The sequence below is a fragment of the Heptranchias perlo genome, chromosome 16 (assembly GCF_035084215.1).
Source record: "Heptranchias perlo isolate sHepPer1 chromosome 16, sHepPer1.hap1, whole genome shotgun sequence".
Taxonomy (NCBI): domain Eukaryota; kingdom Metazoa; phylum Chordata; class Chondrichthyes; order Hexanchiformes; family Hexanchidae; genus Heptranchias; species Heptranchias perlo.
In genome coordinates, this window is record NC_090340.1 from 10,819,007 (window position 1) to 10,841,856 (window position 22,850).

Genomic DNA, 22,850 nt, shown 5'->3' on the forward strand with positions numbered 1-22,850 from the left:
AAGCTAACAAGACAGCCTGCAAGGGATGAGTGCTTGAACAGTTCAAATTTGTATTGTACAATGGTTGAACCACACGGTAGAAGGTGCTTACCAGTGGTGTGACCCACTGATATACTAACCTCCTATATCATTGAATGGTAGGTTTCCCCCAGCAAACTCCCAAACACAAGTTCCTGACTATTGGGGTAAGGGGTGAGCATCACTGCATCAATGCGGTGACCCACTTCCCCAGAGAGTGAGTTAACCTGGGCCATTCCCACCCCAGGCTTGGGTTTAGACATCTGGATGTGCGTCTACTAAGGGATGAATGGCCTGGTAACAAAATGATGGCAGTGCTTCCAGCCAATGGTTGCAATTGCATAGAATTGGCCGCCGTTATAGAATCCACCTGATTTTTATTTCCATTGAAACCAATCTGCATCACCATCATTACACAAGGGTGGCATCTACCCCGTGATCTTTGCTTCAATCACAACACCAGGTCTTCAGTAACTCAGTGAGGTCTTCCACATAGAGGGGGACACCACCCCCAAACTAGGAAGGGACCTCTCAGCACTAAAGGGCAAGAGGTCCCGCGGCTTTGACCTACCAACGAATTAAAGTCTAAAGCAATGTGCAGTAAGACGCCTTCAAAATGGCTGCAATCTGCAATCACAGCACCCGTGACTAAAGCCAACACAAGAGACCAACATTCTGAGTCAGTTCGCATCAACTGAATAAGAGAAAAGCATCTCCAGCTGCTTTGATGACAAGTTGTGTTTTTCGGAGCATTCCCTTTAAATGCAGGTACAAGCACCGGGCCTTCAAAACCAGAGAAACAACAAGCTCATCAGTTCCCCACAACCCCAACCTCTATACAGATCTGTAAATGTTAACCCTTTTAGCCACATCCCCATGGAAATATTCAGGCAAAATATACGGTTAAATACTGTAAGCTTTCAAAGTATTCACCAAAACCAAATCTTTGGACCCAACTGGCTCCCTTTGAATGTTTCTGCCTGCGTTGCTGTAGCTATATTCCTTGTGTCACCGTAACCTTGCAATCGCCATGTAAACATTTGGATTTAAAGGCGTATACTTGCATACCTAATCTCATGATCGGCAACAAAACTAGTGGTCTGACTGGATAGTCCCATTAGGGTTCTCACCAAATGGTTAATCTCTTGCACTGTACAGTATTTTTTTCTCTAAGCATACTGCAATTGTTTGGTCTCCTCCAAGCTGACTGAACTTGAGATTTTTTTTTTGTGAGGGATGTCAGTTCTGGGGAACGGAACACTTTCCATTTAAACCTCAGGAAGGATATATTGGCCTTGGTGGGGGTCCAGCGCAGAATCACCAGATTGATACAGAGGTTAAGATTTGAGGACAGGTTGCATAAACTTGATTTATATTCCCTTAAAGTTAGAAGGTTGAGGGTTGATTTAATTGAGGTGTTTTAAATGATAATGGGATTTGATAGGGTCGATACAGAGAAACTATTTCCTCTGGTGGGGGAATCCAGAACAAGGGGCACAATCTTAAAATTAATGCCAGGCTGTTCAGGAGTAAAATCAGGAAGCACTTCTTCACACAAAGGGAAACTCGCACCCACAAAAGGCTGTGGGTGCTGGGGGTCAATTGAAATTTTCAAGATTGGGATCAATAGATTTTTGTTGGTAAGGATATCAAGGATATGGAACAAAGGTGAGTAAATGGAGTTGAGGTACAGATCAGCCATGATCTAACTGAGTGGTGGAACAGTCTCGAGGCCTACTCCTATTCCTATGTTCCCAGTGTCACTATCAAGCACAAGCAAGTTAGGCACTGCACCCTCAGATACAGAGTAATGCTTGCTCTACTCGACCCCAACCATATGATTCAGTCCCAATCCCAGTGCAGCGCCTCCCACTGTAGCAATTTGACATTTTATTTTTCACGCCAACTGACAGGGGGCCTCCACGAGGGAGATTGCCAATTGAATAACAATTAATTTCTTTTTAATCTTTATTTTTATTCTAAACACATATATCTTATAAACATAATACTGTCAAACCTCCCATGTTATCAATGATGGTGAATCAGCGGATACACTAAAGTGTGGTTTCTGAAGTGTGACGACTAAAGTGTGACAGGAAGTGAGCCCTATAATGTTTAGCAGCAACAACTAAACAAGTTGCTGGAGGAAACATAATTCACCTGGACACTGAATCACCTTCAGATCTAAAACAGCAAACACTTCACGGCTTACAGTACTAAAAAGGGGAGTACAAGTTTTCCCCAAACACATTGAAACAAATTATCATGGGATACTGGTCAGATAGGATGTGGTTTAACCCATTTATCCTGACAACGTAGTATGAATTTACTTGCTGGTTTTGCAGGCCCGGCTGGGAGAGAGTTAGCGATGAGTATGGGTGATTCACCTTTTCGCCACCTGACCATGCTCCTGCTGTGGAGCTAGAACTAACCGAGGTGGGTGAGCTACACTCGCTAACCGACTGGCATGTCTCCGATGCCTCAGAGGAAGCTGAGCTTGAGGACTTCTGCCATGTATCCAGGGCCAAAGGGCACGATAGGGAGCAATAAAAGGGGAAGAGAGCAAATCTGGTTAGAATTTCAAGCATGTAGGGATGCTCCTCAAAGAACAGAGTCTTGACCAGCTGGTTTGTACAGTTCCAGTTCTGAGGGCTGTGAAGTTGAATGGGAGAGGACAACTTGGGCTATTGAAGGATTCCAAACCACATGACCATGAGTTTACTTCAGAGCTGCTGTGTCAGTTCAGCAAATTTTGCCAGTCCTCAGGCAGCTGAGAGGGGAAACTGGGACCATGGCACCAATTTTAGCTCCAAATCAACTCTTAATCATCTCAAAGCTGTCCTGGAGTGGGCCCTGCTGATCAGATATCTGAAGCCAAGGTAACTCTTCAGTTCGGAGTTGAATAGCTTAGTGGACTTGTGCTGATCTCCAAGGCACCGCTTTACAAATCAAAAGAGCAGTGACAGTAATTGATAGTTTAAACGACCAATCACATGTAGCATCAAAGCATCAGTTGTGTTTTGAGATCCAATCCATGGAGGGGCCATGAGTGGGGATTGGCTTTAAAGTGATTCTGTGCTTAATTCTAAAGTCAAAGTTGGTTCCTACCATGCATCTCGCTGCCCTCGACAGAGCCAAGCTGGAGTGTCACGAGTGGGAGGGAGACAGCAGGGAGGAAGATGGGGCACTGCCATTATCCAGGTTGGCCAATTTAATTCACTCCCATTCCTGGTTGAACATGGAATGGCACCATGGTAGGATAATACCAAGTTCACAGCCAAGGCAGTCTGGCCCGACGCCAGCTGCACGTCAGTGAGATGGGGTCAAATGAGTTCATTGTGTATAATGCCGTGTCAAGACTCTGTTTCATTAGGTATCGGTAAGGAGCAGCCTACTTTAATACAGGCTTATACAGTGCAATCAGCAACAGCATGTTATAAATTTCAATCAACCTACATGTTGCCAGGGTTTCTATAAGGTTAAAAACATTCCTTAAGCCTGCAGTTAATATTCTGTAAGAAGTATTTGCTGTGTTTCAACACAAACTGCAGCACAATATTTTAAAGTTTTAACAAACCAAAGCAAAGTCTGAGCAGAATGAATTCATGACCTCTTGTGTAGTTTCTTGGGCTCCATATTATATTTTAGTGTGAATTTAGAATGGTCTTGAGGGAAGGCTTATTTCAATGAGCAAAACACCATCCAAGCAATACACACAAATAATGCAGCTTTTGCCACTACTGACCTGTATGATCCATCCTTCTGGTAAATGCCCCAGGTAATTGTAGGAACCAGGCTTCTATAAGTTTTGTAATTGTCATGAGTCCACCTTGCGGTGTAACAGGGGCACACCAGCCCGGTGGAACAGTTTCCGGTGGACAGCTAGTGCAATGTGATCTGGTTTAGATTGTTTATATTGTGAACATTCTCACAGTCCATCATGTGCTGTGGGTTTACAATATTTGCATTGTGAACATTCGCGCAGTCTATTGTGTTCCCAACATCGGCAACCTACTTGACCCTGAGCTGAGCTTCTGACCCCATATCCTCTCCATCACAAAGACCGCCTATTTCCAGCTCTGTAACTTCGCCCATCACTGCTGCTAAACCCTCGTCCATTTCTTTGTTACCTCCAGACTCAACTATTCCAATACTCTCCTGGCCGGTCTGCCATCCAAAACACTCCATAAACTTCAGCTTATTCAGAACTCTGTTTCCTATAGCCTATCCCAACCAAGTCCCATTCAGCCCCTACCCCTCTATTCCCTGAACTAAATTGGCTCCCGGTCCACCAACACCTCAATTTGAAATTTCTCATCCTTGGGTTCAAATTCCTCCATGACCTCGGCCGTCCCTATCTCTGTAACCTCCTCCCGCCCTACAACCCTCGAAATATCCTGCGACCCTCCAGCTCTGGCCTCTTGTGCACATCCCCCACTCTCTTTGCCCTCTATTGGTGGCCACACCCTTAGCTGTCTAGGCGTTAAGCTCTGAACTTCCCTCCTTAAATCTCTCCATCCCTCTCTCCTCTTTTAAGACGCTCCTTAAAACCTCTTTGACCAAGCTTTTGGTCACCTGTCCTAATATCTTCTTGTGTGGCTCGGTGTCAAATTTTGTCTGATAACACTCCTGTGAAGCACCTTGGGATGTCTTCCTATGTTAAAGGTGCTATATAAATGCAAGTTGTTGCACTGCAGGTTTAGAATGTGAACAGTCTCTTCAAATCAATTTTCGGTAAGTTCCAATAATTTGAATATATGATGTAATATTACCTCCACGAAATATGCAGATATTTCACAGAATTTACCTTTTTGTAGATGTGTTGCAAACTGTGTGTAAGTGTGATGAAGAACTGTTCCGATGAAGGGTCTCCACCTAAATATTAACCTATCTTCCATCTTAGGTGTCAGCATTGGCTCAGTGGTCGCACTGGGAGTCAGAAAGTTTTGGGTTCAAGCCCCACTCCTGAGACTTGAGCACATAATCTAGACTGGCACTTGTGGGAATGTCAGAATGTCTTTCAGATAAGACGTTAAATCGAGGCCCCATCAGCCCTCTCGGGTGGATGTAAACGATCCCATAGCGCTATTCGAAGACGAGCAGGGGAGTTCTCCCCGGTGTCCTGGCCAATATTTATCCCTCAATCAACATTACTTAAAAAACAGATTATCTGATCATTATCTCATTGCTGTTTGTGGGATCTTGCTGTATGCAAATTGGCTGCCGTGTTTCCTACATTACACAGTGACTACACTTCAAAAAGTACTTCATCGGCTGCAAAGCGCTTTGAGGCGTCCTGAAGTCATCAATGGAGCTGTAGAAATGTCATCATCCACCCACTTTTAACCATAGGTTTCACACAGCACACCCTCACCCGGCTGAACATCTCCCCTGCGTGAATGCACGGACAATAAGCTAAGGTGCACTTACCTGGCTGGTTATATCCGATGGCATAGGCGACGGTGGTTTGGAGTACATGGCGTCCTGGGATATGAACCCGGAGTCGTGCGAGGAGACACTGGAGAGACGGGTGCTGGCGCTGGCAGGCTGGGCCAAGCTGCGGTAGCGATAGTTTGAACTTGGTGAGTGAGTTTGGGAACCGCTGGAGCGGGAAGTGCTACTGTTTGTACTGTTTACACTGCTGGGGTGGAGGGGTGAGGGGGGAAGAGAGGTGTGAGGCAGGGTAGGTGAGGGAGACAATTTAAGACAAGATCAGACTTACAAAAAAAAAATCACAGACAAAGCAGGAGGCTACACAAGGGTGGGCAAGGGTGTTGGTATTGGTGTGATGCACACTAATTCTTACTTGGTACTTTTTTCTATCTTTTCCCCCTCCCTTAGATTCCCAACTGATGCTTATTGTAAGAGATAAATAACACTTCTTCCACAGGTGGCGAAATGTCTCAAATGGATGGCGATGCTTTACTTGAGAGAGGCAGGCTGCGGACTCATGTCCAGCAATCGCAGGTCAGGACGGTCGCTCGTATGGAAGAAGAGAAAGGCAGAGCTAGCCCAGCCCAATACAACAATACTGGTGCAGGTGAGCTAGCAACCCACTCTCCCAGGGACGGTGGGAAGATGCGACATTGGAGAATATGCTCCCTAAATGGTGATGGACACATCAACGCCAGTAAATCATCTTCAGTCACCATGTAGTGACCAATGGCAGCTTGCAGGAGGTGGAGCGTGTGGCTAGTGACACGGCTTGGCATCAGCCTAACCTTTGGGACCTGGCCGTTCAAGGGACTGTCCATTAATGGACCTCCGAATCCTTCAGGTAACTTTTATTGTAGTTCAAGGACTCATTCAGGACTACAAGCACCATTTGGCAGCATTCTCTGCAGTTTCTGGTGTGTACCCGCAAGGCAATCAAAATGCCCTCTTACTGAATCAGTAACCCGTTCAAATGGAAGTGGTTCAGTAAAATGATTGACTGGTTATCACTCACACCAAATAAATGAGTTTAAATAATCCACGGGTTGGATACAATATCTAATTGGTTAGATTGGTGGTTGTTGGCTAGCCAATTACAAATCAAACTAATGATGGATCAATCTGTTGAAGGAAAATGCAGGGACCAATGGACCAGAGTTAGTTGGTTGCAGGAAAAGCTTCAAAATATTCAGTCACTTCACACCAGTTTATAGATTATATTAAAATGTTATCACCCCCGCCTCCCCAGTAAGAATTCAGTCCCAATTTTGGAAAATTAGTCAACTTTTCTATAAGAAGTTCCTCAGAAACTTTGCAGCAGAAAAGATTCTGATCTTCTCTGAAGGCCCACGGTGATGCTGCAATTTGCCACAAGCTACCTGATTGGGGAGACTGAGGCTGGGAGGCCTGCTGGTGGAGAAATGATTTCCCGCCATCACTTCCCACACCGGCACTCGCTCCTCGGTCTTCAGCCTACGGGGGGGAATTTCCCCCGGGCTCATCCCGCGAACCTGCCATAACTTCCCGCTTACACGCGTACGATATTTAAATGGGCCCTACCAACAGAAATCAAAGATGTTTGGGTGGATCTCCGAGGTGTGAATTAATCGTAATACAGTCACCACTTTATCTCCCATTTTTTCCAATCAAGGGAAGCCATCTTTCTAACCCATAAGGGCTGTGAATTCCTCCCTCTCCATACCCAGTGCTCCATGCAGCCATGGAGCTTACCACAAGGCCCTTGCGATGAAATAATGACCACAGGACAGAGAGTGGAATGGAAATATTACCTAACCAGGGGTGCTCCGTATGACCTGTCAATCATACATACCTGCACATGCTGGATTTCCGAGAGCCAGAGCTGCTGGGGGAAGATGGCGGGGTCTGATAGGACCAGCTATAGTCAGACCCCTTCAGGTCTTTAATCACCTGCATGAGAAACACAGGGGGGAGGGAGGGGTTTACATCTGAGAATAAAGGACAAATAAGGCCTTAAAGGGAAGGAGAGTCCAGAAGATGTACCTTTTATTCAAGTATTTGAAAACACATCAAAAAAATTACAAAAATTAAGGCTTTTATATTTAAAATATCAGTTTTCTGACCATCTGATCCGCACAAAAACCCACGACATTACAGAAGATGTTTGTAAATGCCGCCTACTTTCTATAAACTGGAGGAGAACTTTAAACAAAGAGTGCTCCCCCAAGACTATCCATTCCCTCAAGAGTACTCCCCCTTCACTATCCTCTCCCCCAGGGGGAGAGGGCGATAAGCAAACCTGTGTCCAACGTGCTGCTGAAACCCTCATTCATGCCTTTGTTACCTCCAGACTCAACTATTCCAATGCTCTCCTGGCCGGCCTCCCACCTTCCACCCTCCGGAAACTTGAGCGCATTCAAAACTCTGTTGCCTGTATCCGAACGTCATCAAGTCCCGTTCTCCCATCACCCCTGTGCTCGCTGACCTACATTGGCTCTTGGTCTGGGAACGCCTCGATTTTAAAATTCTCATCCTTGTTTTCAAATCCCTCCATGGCCTCGCCCCTCCCTATCTCTGTAACCTCCTCCAGCCCTACAACCCTCCGAGATCTCTGCGCTCTTCAATTCTTGCCTCTTGTGCATCCCTGATTTTGTCCGCACCACCATTGGTGGCCGTGCCTTCAGCTGCCTAGGCCCTAATCTCTGGAATTCCCTTCCTAAACCTCTCTGCCTCTCTATTTCTCTCTCTCCTCCTTTAAGACGCTCCTTAAAACCTACCTCTTTGACCAAGTTTTTTGGTCACCTATCCCAATATCTCCTTATGTGGCTCGGTGTCAAATTTTGTTTGGTAATCGCTCCTGTGAAGCACCTTGGGACGTTTTACTATGTTAAAGGCGCTATACAAATGCAAGTTGATGTTCTACCATCTTCCTGGCCCAAGCTGTGACGAAAGATTGGATAGGCTGGGGTTGTTCTCTTTGGAACAGAGGAGGCTGAGGGGTGATTTAATTGAGGTGTATAAAATTATGTAGGGCCTCGATAGAGTGGATATGAAGGACTTATTTCCCTTAGCTGGGAAGTCAATAACCGGGGGGCATAGATTTAAAGTGATCGGTAGAAGGATTAGAGGGGAGCTGAGGAAAAACTTTTTCACCCAGAGGGTGGTGGGAATCTGGAACTCACTGCCTGAGAGGGTGGTAGAGGCAGAAACCCTCATCGCATTTATAAAGTACCTGGATGTGCACCTGAAGTGCTGTGACCTACAGGGCTACGGGCCAAGTGCTGGAAAGTGGGATTAGGCGGGTGGCTCAATTTCGGCTGGCACGGACAGGATGGGCCAAATGGCCTCCTTCTGTGCTGTAAATTTTCTATGTTTCTATGATTCAAACAATCTGTGCTATTAATTAGAGTTTCTGTGACTCATTGGTACCTCCGGTGTTGGTGGTTGGCGGTAAGGGGCTGTGAGTCATGGTTTCGCACCAGGTTAGAGACGATTTAGGTTTTACCAAAATCCCAAAGTAATTTCATGTCTTATAAGCGTGTCCAAAAGAAAATTCTCCGTGGCAATTAGAGGGTAAGTCTGCTGCTCGCACATTCCTGGTGCAGAACATCGCCCACCAGAAGCGGATATTAGGAAACCATACGTGCCCAGTCCATGGGGTGAGTGTTACCAATGTATTGATGTGGTCCATGCTGGTGATGCAGGTGATTAATGTACACCAAATAGTCATCATGGTGAGAATGGAAGAGCTTCCATTTCAGTAATACTCCCAGGGCAGGTACAGCACGGGTTAGATACAGAGTAAAGCTCCCTCTACACTGTCCCATCAAACACTCCCAGGGCAGGTACAGCACGGGTTAGATACAGAGTAAAGCTCCCTCTACACTGTCCCATCAAACACTCCCAGGGCAGGTACAGCACGGGTTAGATACAGAGTAAAGCTCCCTCTACACTGTCCCATCAAACACTCCCAGGGCAGGTACAGCACGGGTTAGATACAGAGTAAAGCTCCCTCTACACTGTCCCATCAAACACTCCCAGGGCAGGTACAGCACGGGTTAGATACAGAGTAAAGCTCCCTCTACACTGTCCCATCAAACACTCCCAGGGCAGGTACAGCACAGGTTAGATACAGAGTAAAGCTCCCTCTACACTGTCCCATCAAACACTCCCAGGGCAGGTACAGCACGGGTTAGATACAGAGTAAAGCTCCCTCTACACTGTCCCATCAAACACTCCCAGGACAGGTACAGCACGGGTTAGATACAGAGTAAAGCTCCCTCTACACTGTCCCATCAAACACTCCCAGGACAGGTACAGCACGGGCTAGATACAGAGTAAAGCTCCCTCTACAACAACAACTTGCATTTATATAGCGCCTTTAACATAGTAAAACGCCCCGAGGCGCTTCACAGGAGTGTTATCAAACAAAACTTGACACCGAGCCACATAAGGAGATGTTAGGACAGGTGATCAAAAGCTTGGTCAAAGAGGGAGGTTTTAAGGAGCGTCTCAAAGGAGGAGAGAGAGGTGTAGAGCAGCAGGGAGGTTTAGGGAGTGATGGGTGAACGGGACTTGGTGCGAGTTAGGATACGGGCAGTAGAGTTTTAGATGATTCAAGTTTATGGAGGGTGGAAGATGGGAGGCCGGCCAGTAGAGAATTGGAATAGTCGAGTTTAGAGATAACAAGGCATGGATGAGGGTTTCAGCAGCAGATGAGCTGAGGCAGGGGTGGAGACAGGTGATATTACAGAGGTGGAAGTAGGCGGTCTTGGTGATGGAGAGGATATGTATTCGGAAGCTCATCTCAGCATGAAATAGGACACCAAGTTTGTGAACGGTCTGGTTCAGCCTCAGACAGTCTCTAAACTGTTCAAGCAATGTGCCTGCAGTCCAAGCACAGGAGAGGGCCCCCTACTGTCCCCGAATCCTTTCCATTCCCCACACACCCGTCCTGAGAGTAAGATTGCCAAATCAGGGGTAAAACAGCCGCTGTGCTGGCCCTTAGCTCGTGCGGGGGTTGCATAACGGGGGATGGGGCCCTCCCTACCCGTGGTTTGGGCATCGATAAAACCGTGGGCTGGGGGTTACGTTAATGCCAGCCACGTGCCCCGGGCGTGAGCCAGCACCTGGTGCAGTGGAACCTCTACCCCTTTGGTGCCAACGCGGGGCGGTTTTGCGCTGTGAGTCCACGTGTACTTGAACCAGGGCTGAGCCTGCAAACTCATTTTGAGCACAGCTTAAAAAGAATATACACACGAGTTAAATACAGGAAGTTGTGAGAGGATTGCTAATGGTGTCTGTATGTTTCGCGGTCTCTCCCTACCTGTTCGCTGGCCGGCGGCAGCTTGTGGGGTTCTGCGGTCTGAACAACGAGGTCATCGACGATTGCCTGGAGGTGTGTGATCTCCCCCAGCATCGCAATCTCCCCGTCCTAGAAAAAACACAGTGGTTAAACCTAACAGGCCTTGTTTAACCACTCCAATATCCGCACCCACCCCCTCCCTCCCTCCCTCCCTCCCTCCCCAGCCTCCCACAAGGGTGCTGGCTCATACAGGGGTACATTTCCACTGGAATGGGCCCATTCCAAGGGGCAGCCTTCATATGTGAGTCCAAGACATTGAGTAAGTTCAACCTTGGGGACATCAGGACCAATAAGAGATCTGGTCACCGACCAGACACCCACACTGTCCAGCACAGGGTCCCTTAGTAGTGATCAGGACCAATAAGAGATCTGCTCACCGACCAGACACCCACACTGTCCAGCACAGGGTCCCTTAGTAGTGATCAGGACCAATAAGAGATCTGCTCACCGACCAGACACCCACACTGTCCAGCACAGGATCCCTGAGTAGTGATCAGGACCAATAAGAGATCTGCTCACCGACCAGACACCCACACTGTCCAGCACAGGGTCCCTTAGTAGTGATCAGGAGCGGGAGACCAGGCTGATTCTTCTCCCTCCTTTGCTTTGGAGCTCCGACTGTGCATTGGGGGGCTAGGGTGGGGAGCTCAGTGTATTAGATTTCCACTATGCACTAGGAATGAGTCCTGGAGTATAGTCGAGGGGTTCAGCTGGTTTATATGTAGAACAATGGATAGCCGGGAGTGAGTTACAGAGATGAAGGGCCAGTGTGTTAACTCCCCCTCTCCCCCGGACCGCGAACTCCACCTAATCAGAGCTACGTTTCACGTTCAGTAGTTTTTTTTTTATCCTTCTCCTTTGTATTGAGCTGGGCCCAGGCTGCTCCTTACCACCACGGGCTGTAAGAAAGTGATGAAAGTGCAGAACCGGCCTCTCTCCTCGATCAGGGCCTTCCGCACGGCCTGTTTCTCCGTCTCCTCCAGCAACAGGTACATGTCGTTCACATCCTGGACCGCGTTCTCCACCTGCGGCCTCAGGTCTCCTTTACCTGGATCGGGAACACAGAACACTAGGGTTCCACTGCAGACAAAGAGTGAGGAACAACTCCCTGCGGCATGCTGAAGGCTGCGGGGCCTAGTTTAACAAAGGCCTTTCACTGCATGTTAACTGTTCAAAGCGATCTGCCAATATGCTGTCATGGATTGCTGGTGGCACAGCCTGGGGGTGCAGAGGGTGAATCCCCACACAGCACACTCACAGTCACTCTACAGTCACCAACTCTGGTCAGACCGTATTCTGGGGTGGGTGGGGGGGGGGGTTCATCACATGACCTCCCCCTCCCCCCCCCCCCCCATGCCCCTGATACATCTATCGGTCAATAATGGTGGCTACAATACCCACGATCCTCTGCACTCCAGAAACCACTCTATCCATTGCGTGGTCTTACCGGAGCGCGCGTGCGCCAGGGCCACGTTGCATCCTGGGAGCGTTGCGGCCCTCCCGTTTGTTGTGACTTCGGGCCGGAGAAGAAAATGTCCCTGTGGTTTTTCTCCCGGAGTTGCTCGCAGCAGTGTCCAGGAGATTAACATTGAATCCCGGGAGACTCCAGGGCAGGTTGGCAACCCCAGTTGTCCCTCACAGTCATCCCAGCTGTTTTGTGGGAAAGCGGGAAGCAGGCAGGTGGACACAGGCGGTTCACCTGAAGGAAGGGGCTGAGAAAACCCAAGCAACCATTTACACGCCGCTGACAGAGGCCTAGGGTCAGGCTGGCAGCCTGTCCTCTCAGTTAGAAGCAGTAAAAGGGCCTTAGCCAGGATTAAATTTTCACTGAGACAAACATGGCTGCTCACTATTAGCTGATGTTTCACCATCGTAACCAAACGGTTTATGTTTCGAAAGCAGCACAGAAGATTTTTTAAAAAATTCCTGAGGTGGCTTCCTTAAAAAGAATTGGAGGGGGGAAAAACAACAGAAGCTAGTCCTCTCCTCATTTGACACTCATAAACCCAATCCTTCCAGCGGGGGAAAGTGGAAGCAGGGGAATTCTGCCTGTTTCATAACCCTCACCCTCACCCACCCACCTCCATCTCTGGGGCACTGAGGCCAATTACAACACTCCTCTTGCTGCCCCGATTGAGGTCAGCAAGCCCAGCACAGGCCAGACAGGTTCCACGTTTAACAGTATAAAATCATGCTGGTTTCAATTCAAAAATACCTCACACAAAATCTCCCAGCAGTTCACTGCTCAAAATAAACTTCTGACAAGCACAACACAGAGCTGGGCACATTCACAGCTTGAAAAGATCATTTTAAACACCTTACACAGATTCACCACACCACATGGCATTCTGGGACCCTCATGCAACAGCTTGGATCTTCCCCAGAGCACGAAACTCACACAAACCTGGGTAACACAAAACGACAGCAAGCCAGACAGCCCGCCCAAGATGCAGCAGTCCACAGGCAAATTAAATCACTATTGAACAATCAATGTAGCGAGCAAGTGCGAGGACCGGACTGGTAGGGAAAGATAGACAGTCGTACAGCACTATCCCACTCCCACCCTCACTCCTCACTCCTCACCCAGCACTATCCCACTCCCGCCCTCACTCCTCACTCCTCACCCAGCACTATCCCACTCCCGCCCTCACTCCTCACTCCTCACCCAGCACAATCCCACTCCCGCCCTCACTCCTCACTCCTCACCCAGCACTATCCCACTCCCACCCTCACTCCTCACCCAGCACTATCCCACTCCCGCCCTCACTCCTCACTCCTCACCCAGCACTATCCCACTCCCACCCTCACTCCTCACTCCTCACCCCTCACCCAGCACTATCCCACTCCCGCCCTCACTCCTCACTCCTCACCCAGCACTATCCCACTCCCGCCCTCACTCCTCACTCCTCACCCAGCACTATCCCACTCCCACCCTCACTCCTCACTCCTCACCCAGCACTATCCCACTCCAGCCCTCACTCCTCACTCCTCACCCAGCACTATCCCACTCCCACCCTCACTCCTCACTCCTCACCCAGCACTATCCCACTCCCACCCTCACTCCTCACCCAGCACTATCCCACTCCCACCCTCACTCCTCACCCAGCACTATCCCACTCCTGCCTTCGCCCTCACTCCTCACCCAGCACTATCCCACTCCCGCCCTCACTCCTCACCCAGCACTATCCCACTCCCGCCCTCACTCCTCACTCCTCACCCAGCACTATCCCACTCCCGCCCTCACTCCTCACTCCTCACCCAGCACTATCCCACTCCCGCCCTCACTCCTCACTCCTCACCCAGCACTATCCCACTCCCGCCCTCACTCCTCACTCCTCACCCAGCACTATCCTGCTCCTGCCCTCACTCCTCACCCAGCACTATCCCCCTCCTGCCCTCACTCCTCACCCAGCACTATCCCCCTCCTGCCCTCACTCCTCACTCCTCACTCCTCACCCAGCACTATTAACACTTTCCCACTGACTGATTTCAGTGTATTCAAACACTGGTACAGCACGGGTTAGATACAGAGTAAAGCTCCCTCTACACTGTCCCATCAAACACTCCCAGGGCAGGTACAGCACGGGTTAGATACAGAGTAAAGCTCCCTCTACACTGTCCCATCAAACACTCCCAGGGCAGGTACAGCACGGGTTAGATACAGAGTAAGGCTCCCTCTACACTGTCCCATCAAACACTCCCAGGGCAGGTACAGCACGGGTTAGATACAGAGTAAAGCTCCCTCTACACTGTCCCATCAAACACTCCCAGGGCAGGTACAGCACGGGTTAGATACAGAGTAAAGCTCCCTCTACACTGTCCCATCAAACACTCCCAGGGCAGGTACAGCACGGGTTAGATACAGAGTAAAGCTCCCTCTACACTGTCCCATCAAACACTCCCAGGGCAGATACAGCACGGGTTAGATACAGAGTGAAGCTCCCTCTACACTGTCCCATCAAACACTCCCAGGGCAGGTACAGCACGGGTTAGATACAGAGTAAAGCTCCCTCTACACTGTCCCATCAAACACTCCCAGGGCAGGTACAGCACGGGTTAGATACAGAGTAAAGCTCCCTCTACACTGTCCCATCAAACACTCCCAGGGCAGGTACAGCACGGGTTAGATACAGAGTAAAACTCCCTCTACACTGTCCCATCAAACACTCCCAGGGCAGGTACAGCACGGGTTAGATACAGAGTAAAGCTCCCTCTACACTGTCCCATCAAACACTCCCAGGGCAGGTACAGCACGGGTTAGATACAGAGTAAAGCTCCCTCTACACTGTCCCATCAAACACTCCCAGGGCAGGTACAGCACGGGTTAGATACAGAGTAAAACTCCCTCTACACTGTCCCATCAAACACCAAACCCACATTTACACTTTGCTCCCCTCTTATTACCTCTAGATCTCTCTGGGTGAGACTAACACTTAACATTGATTTAGATCAATGCCGTGGGATGATCTTAAATGTTTGTCCGATCGTAGCACTTGCCCGGACACTGAGTGTCCAAGATGGAATAAATGAAAATATCAAATATGAGAGAGAGGAGAAAGAGCTGTGTCCATCGGACATGTGACTTACCAAGGAGTTCTATAGGGAGGAGGAGAGTAAAGGGAGAAAGGAAGAATATCAGAGAGGAGAGATACCGAGTGGGAACAGCAGTGTTAGTGACTGACGACATTCCACAACAGACACAGGAAGGAGAGGGCACATCCCGACAAAGTATCTCACCACATCTCTCCAAAACAAACCTGTACAGCGGAATTGGGTCTGGGGTCACTTCTCGTAAACATCATCGCACTCCCACAAACACCACAGCCCAAACGGGTGGGCGCTGGGCTTACTTTACAATTAGCAATCATGTTCAGTTCTATTGATGTCTAAACTACCTCGGATTATAGACAAGTCTGGCACCTGAGCATAGAGCAGAGTGCAGTGTACTGAAAGGGGGTGATGGGCTGAGTATAGAGCAGTGTCCAGTGTACTGAAAGGGGGTGATGGGCTGAGTATAGAGCAGTGTCCAGTGTACTGAAAGGGGGTGATGGGCTGAGTATAGAGCAGTGTCCAGTGTACTGAAAGGGGGCAATGGGCTGAGTATAGAGCAGAGTGCAGTGTCCAGAAAGGGGGCAATGGGCTGAGTATAGAGCAGAGTGCAGTGTCCAGAAAGGGGGCGATGGGCTGAGTATAGAGCAGTGTCCAGAAAGGGGGTGATGGGCTGAGTATAGAGCAGTGTCCAGTGTCCAGAAAGGGGGCAATGGGCTGAGTATAGAGCAGTGTCCAGTGTCCAGAAGGGGGGCGATGGGCTGAGTATAGAGCAGTGTCCAGTGTCCAGAAAGGGAGCGATGGGCTGAGTATAGAGCAGTGTCCAGAAAGGGGGTGATGGGCTGAGTATAGAGCAGTGTCCAGTGTCCAGAAAGGGGGCGATGGGCTGAGTATAGAGCAGTGTCCAGTGTCCAGAAAGGGGGCGATGGGCTGAGTATAGAGCAGTGTCCAGTGTCCAGAAAGGGGGTGATGGGCTGAGTATAGAGCAGTGTCCAGTGTCCAGAAAGGGGGCGATGGGCTGAGTATAGAGCAGTGTCCAGTGTCCAGAAAGGGAGCGATGGGCTGAGTATAGAGCAGTGTCCAGAAAGGGGGTGATGGGCTGAGTATAGAGCAGTGTCCAGTGTCCAGAAAGGGAGCGATGGGCTGAGTATAGAGCAGTGTCCAGTGTCCAGAAAGGGAGCGATGGGCTGAGTATAGAGCAGTGTCCAGTGTCCAGAAAGGGAGCGATGGGCTGAGTATAGAGCAGTGTCCAGTGTCCAGAAAGGGGGTGATGGGCTGAGTATAGAGCAGTGTCCAGTGTCCAGAAAGGGGGCAATGGGCTGAGTATGGAGCAGTGTCCAGTGTCCAGAAAGGGGGCAATGGGCTGAGTATAGAGCAGTGTCCAGTGTCCAGAAAGGGGGCAATGGGCTGAGTATAGAGCAGTGTCCAGTGTCCAGAAAGGGGGTGATGGGCTGAGTATGGAGCAGTGTCCAGTGTCCAGAAAGGGGGCAATGGGCTGAGTATAGAGCAGTGTCCAGTGTCCAGAAAGGGGGCAATGGGCTGAGTATGGAGCAGTGTCCAGTGTCCAGAAAGGGGGCAATGGGCTGAGTATAGAGCAGTGTCCAGTGTCCAGAAAGGGGGTGATGGGCTGAGTATGGAGCAGTGTCCAGTGTCCAGAAAGGGGGCAATGGGCTGAGTATAGAGCAGAGTGCAGTGTCCAGAAAGGGGATGATGGGCTGAGTAGTCGGAAAATGGATCAAGTTTGAAGCTGTACAGGATCATATATAACTGTATCTGTGATCCGAATATGAAGCGGGTGGTTATTGTCTATTTTCCTGCTTGCAAGCTTTAAAGTAGTTGTCAGATTGCTGTGAAGGGCTGTATCTGATCCAGTGTAAGGTCGCAGCACTCTGATACCCTCCAGCAGGCCACTCACCTTTCCGGGCTTTCTTCTGAAGTTTGAGGGTGTCGGACGATTTCTTCTTGATCTCATGCCGAGCTCGCTTGTACTCTATGAGGGAGAAGAAGCAATGTTTCAGTGTGGGTTGGGGATCAGTCCGGACTAACACAGAAGGTTCTGACAGCACTGAAACATTGAGAGAGTCTGGTGGATCAGAGTCAAAAACTGGAGGGCACATGTACCCAGATTAACATTCCACAGAATCAGCATGAATGGGAAGCGGGAGTGAGTGGGAGGGAGTTACACCCAATGGGATTCTATACACTGGGAGTGAATGGGAGGGAGTTACACCCAATGGGATTCTATACACTGGGAGTGAATGGGAGGGAGTTACACCCAATGGGATTCTATACACTGGGAGTGAATGGGAGGGAGTTACACCCATTGGGATTCTATACACTGGGAGTGAGTGGGAGGGAGTTACACCCATTGAGATTCTATACACTGGGAGTGAATGGGAGGGAGTTACACCCAATGGGATTCTATACAATGGGAGTGAATGGGAGAGGGTTTGACCCAATGGGATTCTATACACTGGGAGTGAATGGGAGAGGGTTTGACCCAATGGGATTCTATACACTGGGAGTGAATGGGAGAGGGTTTGACCCATTGGGATTCTATACACTGGGAGTCAGCGGGAGGGAGTTACATCCAATGGGATTCTATACACTGGGAGTGAGTGGTAGGGAGCTACACCCATTGGGATTCTATACACTGGGAGTGAATGGGAGGGAGTTACACCCAATGGGATTCTATACACTGCGTGTGAATGGGAGGGAGTTACACCCATTGGGATTCTATACAATGGGAGTGAATGGGAGAGGGTTTGACCCAATGGGATTCTATACACTGGGAGTAAATGGGAGAGGGTTTGACCCATTGGCATTCTATACACTGGGAGTGAGTGGGAGAGGGTTTGACCCATTGGGATTCCATACACTGGGAGTGAGTGGCAGGGAGTTACACCCAATGTGATTCTATACACTGGGAGTGAGTGGTAGGGATTTACACCCATTGAGATTCTATACACTGGGAGTGAATGGGAGGGAGTTACACCCAATGGGATTCTATACACTGGGAGTGAGTGGGAGGGAGTTACACCCATTGGGATCCTATACACTGGGAGTGAATGGGAGGGAGTTACACCCATTGGGATTCTATACACCGGGAGTGAATGGGAGAGGGTTTGACCCATTGGCATTCTATACACTGGGAGTGAGTGGGAGAGGGTTTGACCCATTGGGATTCCATACACTGGGAGTGAGTGGGAGGGAGTTACACCCAATGTGATTCTATACACTGGGAGTGAGTGGTAGGGAGTTACACCCATTGGGATTCTATACACTGGGAGTGAGTGGTAGGGAGTTACACCCATTGGGATTCTATACACTGGGAGTGAATGGGAGGGAGTTACACGCAATGGGATTCGATACACTGGGAGTGAGTGGGAGGGAGTTACACCCATTGGGATTCTTTACACTGGGAGTGAATGAGAAGGGGTTTGACCCAATGGGATTCTAGACACTGGGAGTGAATGTGAAAGGTTTGACACTGTATATTTCTGCATTGTGTATAATTATGGGGGTGGGGGGTTTAGTTTACAAAATTAAATTCAAAAATTAGAAACAAGAGTTAAATGGGATCTTTCAACAAAAGCAAAAATCATAGACGTGTGACATTTTAAACACACGGGTCGATTTGTGCTTTCTGGATTGCCCGCCCCTTATAGAAGCAGTCCGATGATCATTCCATTGATGAGAATGGAATGGAATGAAAATCGGCCGGGTTCTATAAAGGGTGTACGATCTGCCCCCCGGGTGACAGCCCCGGAGGGGTGACGATGAAAATCGTTCCCAAACATTTTTTGAACTATTCAGTGATTTACAAAGCACAACTGCACCACCTGCTGGCTGCACATAGCACTACACCACAGCCTTTTGCTGAATCCTGAGGTCGATAAGGAGCTGAAGCTTTGGCAAGATCAAATCTACAAATTGGTGGAGAAGGGAGAGAGAGAGAGAGAGAGAGAGGGAGAGGGAGAGAGAGTTCACAGTTGTACCTTTGGCGTGGTCCTTGTCCAGCTGGTTGGTGGATTTCTTCCAGTCCTCTATCCTCTCCTGCAAAGGGTTGATCATACTCTCCATCAGGGCACTAGGGAAAGGAAATGGGAATGTACTGACCACGAGAGAGAGGGAGAAGCACCATCGGCAACACTTTATAAAGAGGCATCACTCCCAACAGAATTAATACAGAACTACTGCTATCTGCTCTGGTGTAACCTTTTTGTGAAATCATTTACATAGAATTTACAGCACAGAAACAGGCCATTCGGCCCAACTGGTCTATGCCGGTATTTGTGCTCCACATGAGCCTCCTCTCAACCCTCTTCATCTAACCCTATCAGCATATCCTTCTATTCCTTTCTCACTCATGTGTTTATCCAGCTTCCCCATAAACGCATCTATACTATTCACCTCAGCTATTCCATGTGGTAGCGAGTGCCATGTTCGAACCACTCTTTGAGTAGCTCTCCTGAATTCCCTATTGGATTTATTAGTGACCATCTGTTCCCATTGGCGGAAGGGTCAAGGACCAGAGGACATAGATTTAAGGTGATTGGCAAAAGAACCAAAGGTGACATGAGGAAAAACTTTTTTACACAGCGAGTGGTTATGATCTGGAATGCACTGCCTGAGGGGGTGGTGGAGGCAGATTCAATCATGGCCTTCGAAAGGGAACTGCATAAGTACTTGAAAGGAAAAAAATTGCAGGGCTATGGCGATAGGGCGGGGGAGTGGGACTAGCTGGATTGCCCTAGCATAGAGCTGGCGCGGACTCGATGGGCCGAATGGCCTCCTTCCGTGCTGTAACCTTTCTATGATTCTATGATCTTATATTTATGGCCCCTAGTTTTGGTCTTCCCCAGCCTGTTCAATCTTTCCTGATAGGTATAACCTCTCAGTTCTGGTATCATCCTAGTAAATCTTCTCTGCACCTTCTCCAGTGCCTCTATATCCTTTTTATAATGGAGACCAGAACTGTGCACAGCATTCTTAAGTGTGGTCTAACCAAGGTTCTATACAAGTTTAACATAACTTCCATGCTTTTCAATTCTATCCCTCTAGAAATGAACCCCAGTGCTTGGTTTGCTTTTTTATGGCCTTATTAATCTGTGTCGCTACTTTTAGTGATTTGTGTATCTGTACCCCCAGATTCCTCTGCTCTTATTATCCTTGCAGTATGTGGCCTCCTTATTCTTCCTACCAAAATGCACCACCTCACACTTACCTATATTGAAATTCATTTGACCAATTACACTTCCATTCTGCATGTTTATTAACGTCTGCTTGCATTTTGACGCATTCTTCCTTTGTATTAACTATACTCCCCAATTTGGTGTCATCCGCAAATTTTGAAGTTGTTCTTCTGATTCCCGAATCCAAATCCTTTATGTAAATTGTGAACAACAGTGGTCCCAGCACCGACCCCTGTGACCACCTTTTGCCAGTCTGAGTAAATACCTTTAATCCCAACTCTCTGTTTTCTGTTTTGTAGCCAGCTTGCTATTCATTCTGCTACTTGTCCCCTGACTCCACATGCTCTGACCTTAGTCATGAGTCTACAATGTGGTACCTTATTGAAGGCCTTTTGAAAATCTAAATATATTACCCTTGTCTACTCTTTCTGTTACTTCTTCAAAGAATTTAATAAGGTTGTTCAAGTATGACTTTCCCTTTTGGAATCCATGCTGACTATTCTTTATTATATTTTCGGTTTCTAGATATTTTTCTATTACATCTTTGAGTAAAGATTCCATTATCTTTCCTATCACCGACGTTAAGCTAATTGGTCTATAGTTCCCTGGACTTGTCCCATCTCCCTTTTTAAATATAGGAATCACATTAGCTGTCCACCAGTCCTCTGGCACTATTCCCTTTTCTAATGAATTTTTATATATAACAGCGTCTCTGCTATTTCTTCCCTAACTTCTTTTAAACGCATGGATGCAATCCATCTAGAGATTTTATCCTCTCTAAGTTTGATTAGTTTATCAATTATCTCCCCCCTTTCGAGCTTAAATCTCTTCTTCTAATGTCATGCCCACCTTGTTATTCTCCCTCATAAATACAGAGGCAAAGTAATTATTTAATATTTCTGCCATTACACACTAGTGGGGAACCAAGGGTCTAATGAGATTGAGGAACTTAAAATAATTAGGACTGGTGAAGAAAAAGTACTGGAGAAATTAATGGGACTAAAAGCCGACAAATCCCCTGAGCCTGATGGCCTACATCCTAGGGTTTTAAAAAAGGTGGCTGCAGAGATAGTGGATGCATTGGTTTTGATCTTCCAGAATTCCATAGATTCTAGAACAGTCCCCGTGAATTGGAAGGTAGCAAATGTAACCCCACTATTCAAGAAAGCAGGGAGAGAGAAATCAGGGAACTACAGGCCAGGTAGCCTGAGATCAGTAGTAGGGAAAATGCTAGAGTCTATTATTAAGGACAGAATAACAGGGCACTTAGAAAATCATAATATGATTAGTCATGATGTGGAGATGCCGGTGATGGACTGGGGTTGACAATTGTAAACAATTTTACAACACCAAGTTATAGTCCAGCAATTTTATTTTAAATTCACAAGCTTTCGGAGGCTTCCTCCTTCCTCAGGTAAATGTTCAGGAGCTCCTCGAAGCCTACGCATTTATACATATAGAACAATACATGGTGTTTACAGAATGCCCCTGCAACTGCCCGTTGCCAAGGCAATCACCGTGTTCAGACAGAGAGGTGTCACCTGCAGAACCCCCGAATACACATTCAACAAAAAAACAAACAGGAAAAAAAACAGAGAGAGGCAGAAACATCTGGAAGGCAGAGAAAGCCAGCAAATGACCCATTATATTAAAAACAGATAACATTTGTTCGCTGGTGGGGTAACGTGTAGCGTGACATGAACCCAAGATCCCGGTTGAGGCCGTCCTCATGGGTGCGGAACTTGGCTATCAATTTCTGCTCGACGATTTTGCGTTGCCGTGTGTCTCGAAGGCCGCCTTGGAGTACGCTGACCCGAAGGTCGGTGGATGAATGTCCATGACTGCTGAAGTGTTCCCCGACTGGGAGGGAACCCTCCTGTTTGGCGATTGTTGCGCGGTGTCCGTTCATCCGTTGTCGCAGCGTCTGCATGGTCTCGCCAATGTACCATGCTCTGGGGCATCCTTTCTTGCAACGTATGAGGTAGACAACGTTGGCCAAGTCACAGGAGTATGAACCATGCACGTGGTGGGTGGTGTCCTCTCGTGTGATGGTGGTATCTGTGTCGGTGATCTGGCATGTCTTGCAGAGGTTACCGTGGCAGGGTTGTGTGGTGTCGTGGACGCTGTTCTCTTGAAAGCTAGGTAATTTGCTGCGAACGATGGTCTGTTTGAGGTTGGGTGGCTGTTTAAAGGCAAGTAGTGGAGGTGTGGGGATGGCCATAGCGAGGTGTTTGTCCTCATTGATGACATGTTGAAGGCTGCGGAGAACATGGCGTAGTTTCTCCGCTCCGGGGAAGTACTGGACGACAAAG

At 48.3% G+C, this 22,850-nt stretch overlaps 1 protein-coding gene across 7 annotated transcripts in view; it reads right to left on the reverse strand.

The window, feature by feature from the left end:
* LOC137333486 (protein MTSS 2-like) overlaps nt 1-22,850 on the reverse strand; it is a 175,412-nt gene that overhangs the window by 24,110 nt on the left and 128,452 nt on the right. For 2 of the 7 annotated variants that reach the window (XM_067997649.1, XM_067997647.1), the window contains exons 5-11: nt 19,342-19,433; nt 17,259-17,333; nt 11,686-11,843; nt 10,757-10,864; nt 7,283-7,380; nt 5,449-5,656; nt 2,406-2,525 (exon numbers count right to left, since the gene is read on the reverse strand). In XM_067997649.1, coding sequence (XP_067853750.1) covers nt 2,406-2,525; nt 5,449-5,656; nt 7,283-7,380; nt 10,757-10,864; nt 11,686-11,843; nt 17,259-17,333; nt 19,342-19,433 — 859 coding nt within the window. Of the gene's footprint in view, nt 1-2,405; nt 2,526-5,448; nt 5,660-7,282; nt 7,381-10,756; nt 10,865-11,685; nt 11,844-17,258; nt 17,334-19,341; nt 19,434-22,850 lie in introns of all 7 variants that reach the window. The other 5 variants (XM_067997648.1, XM_067997646.1, XM_067997651.1 and 2 more) reach the window with 3 other exon arrangements.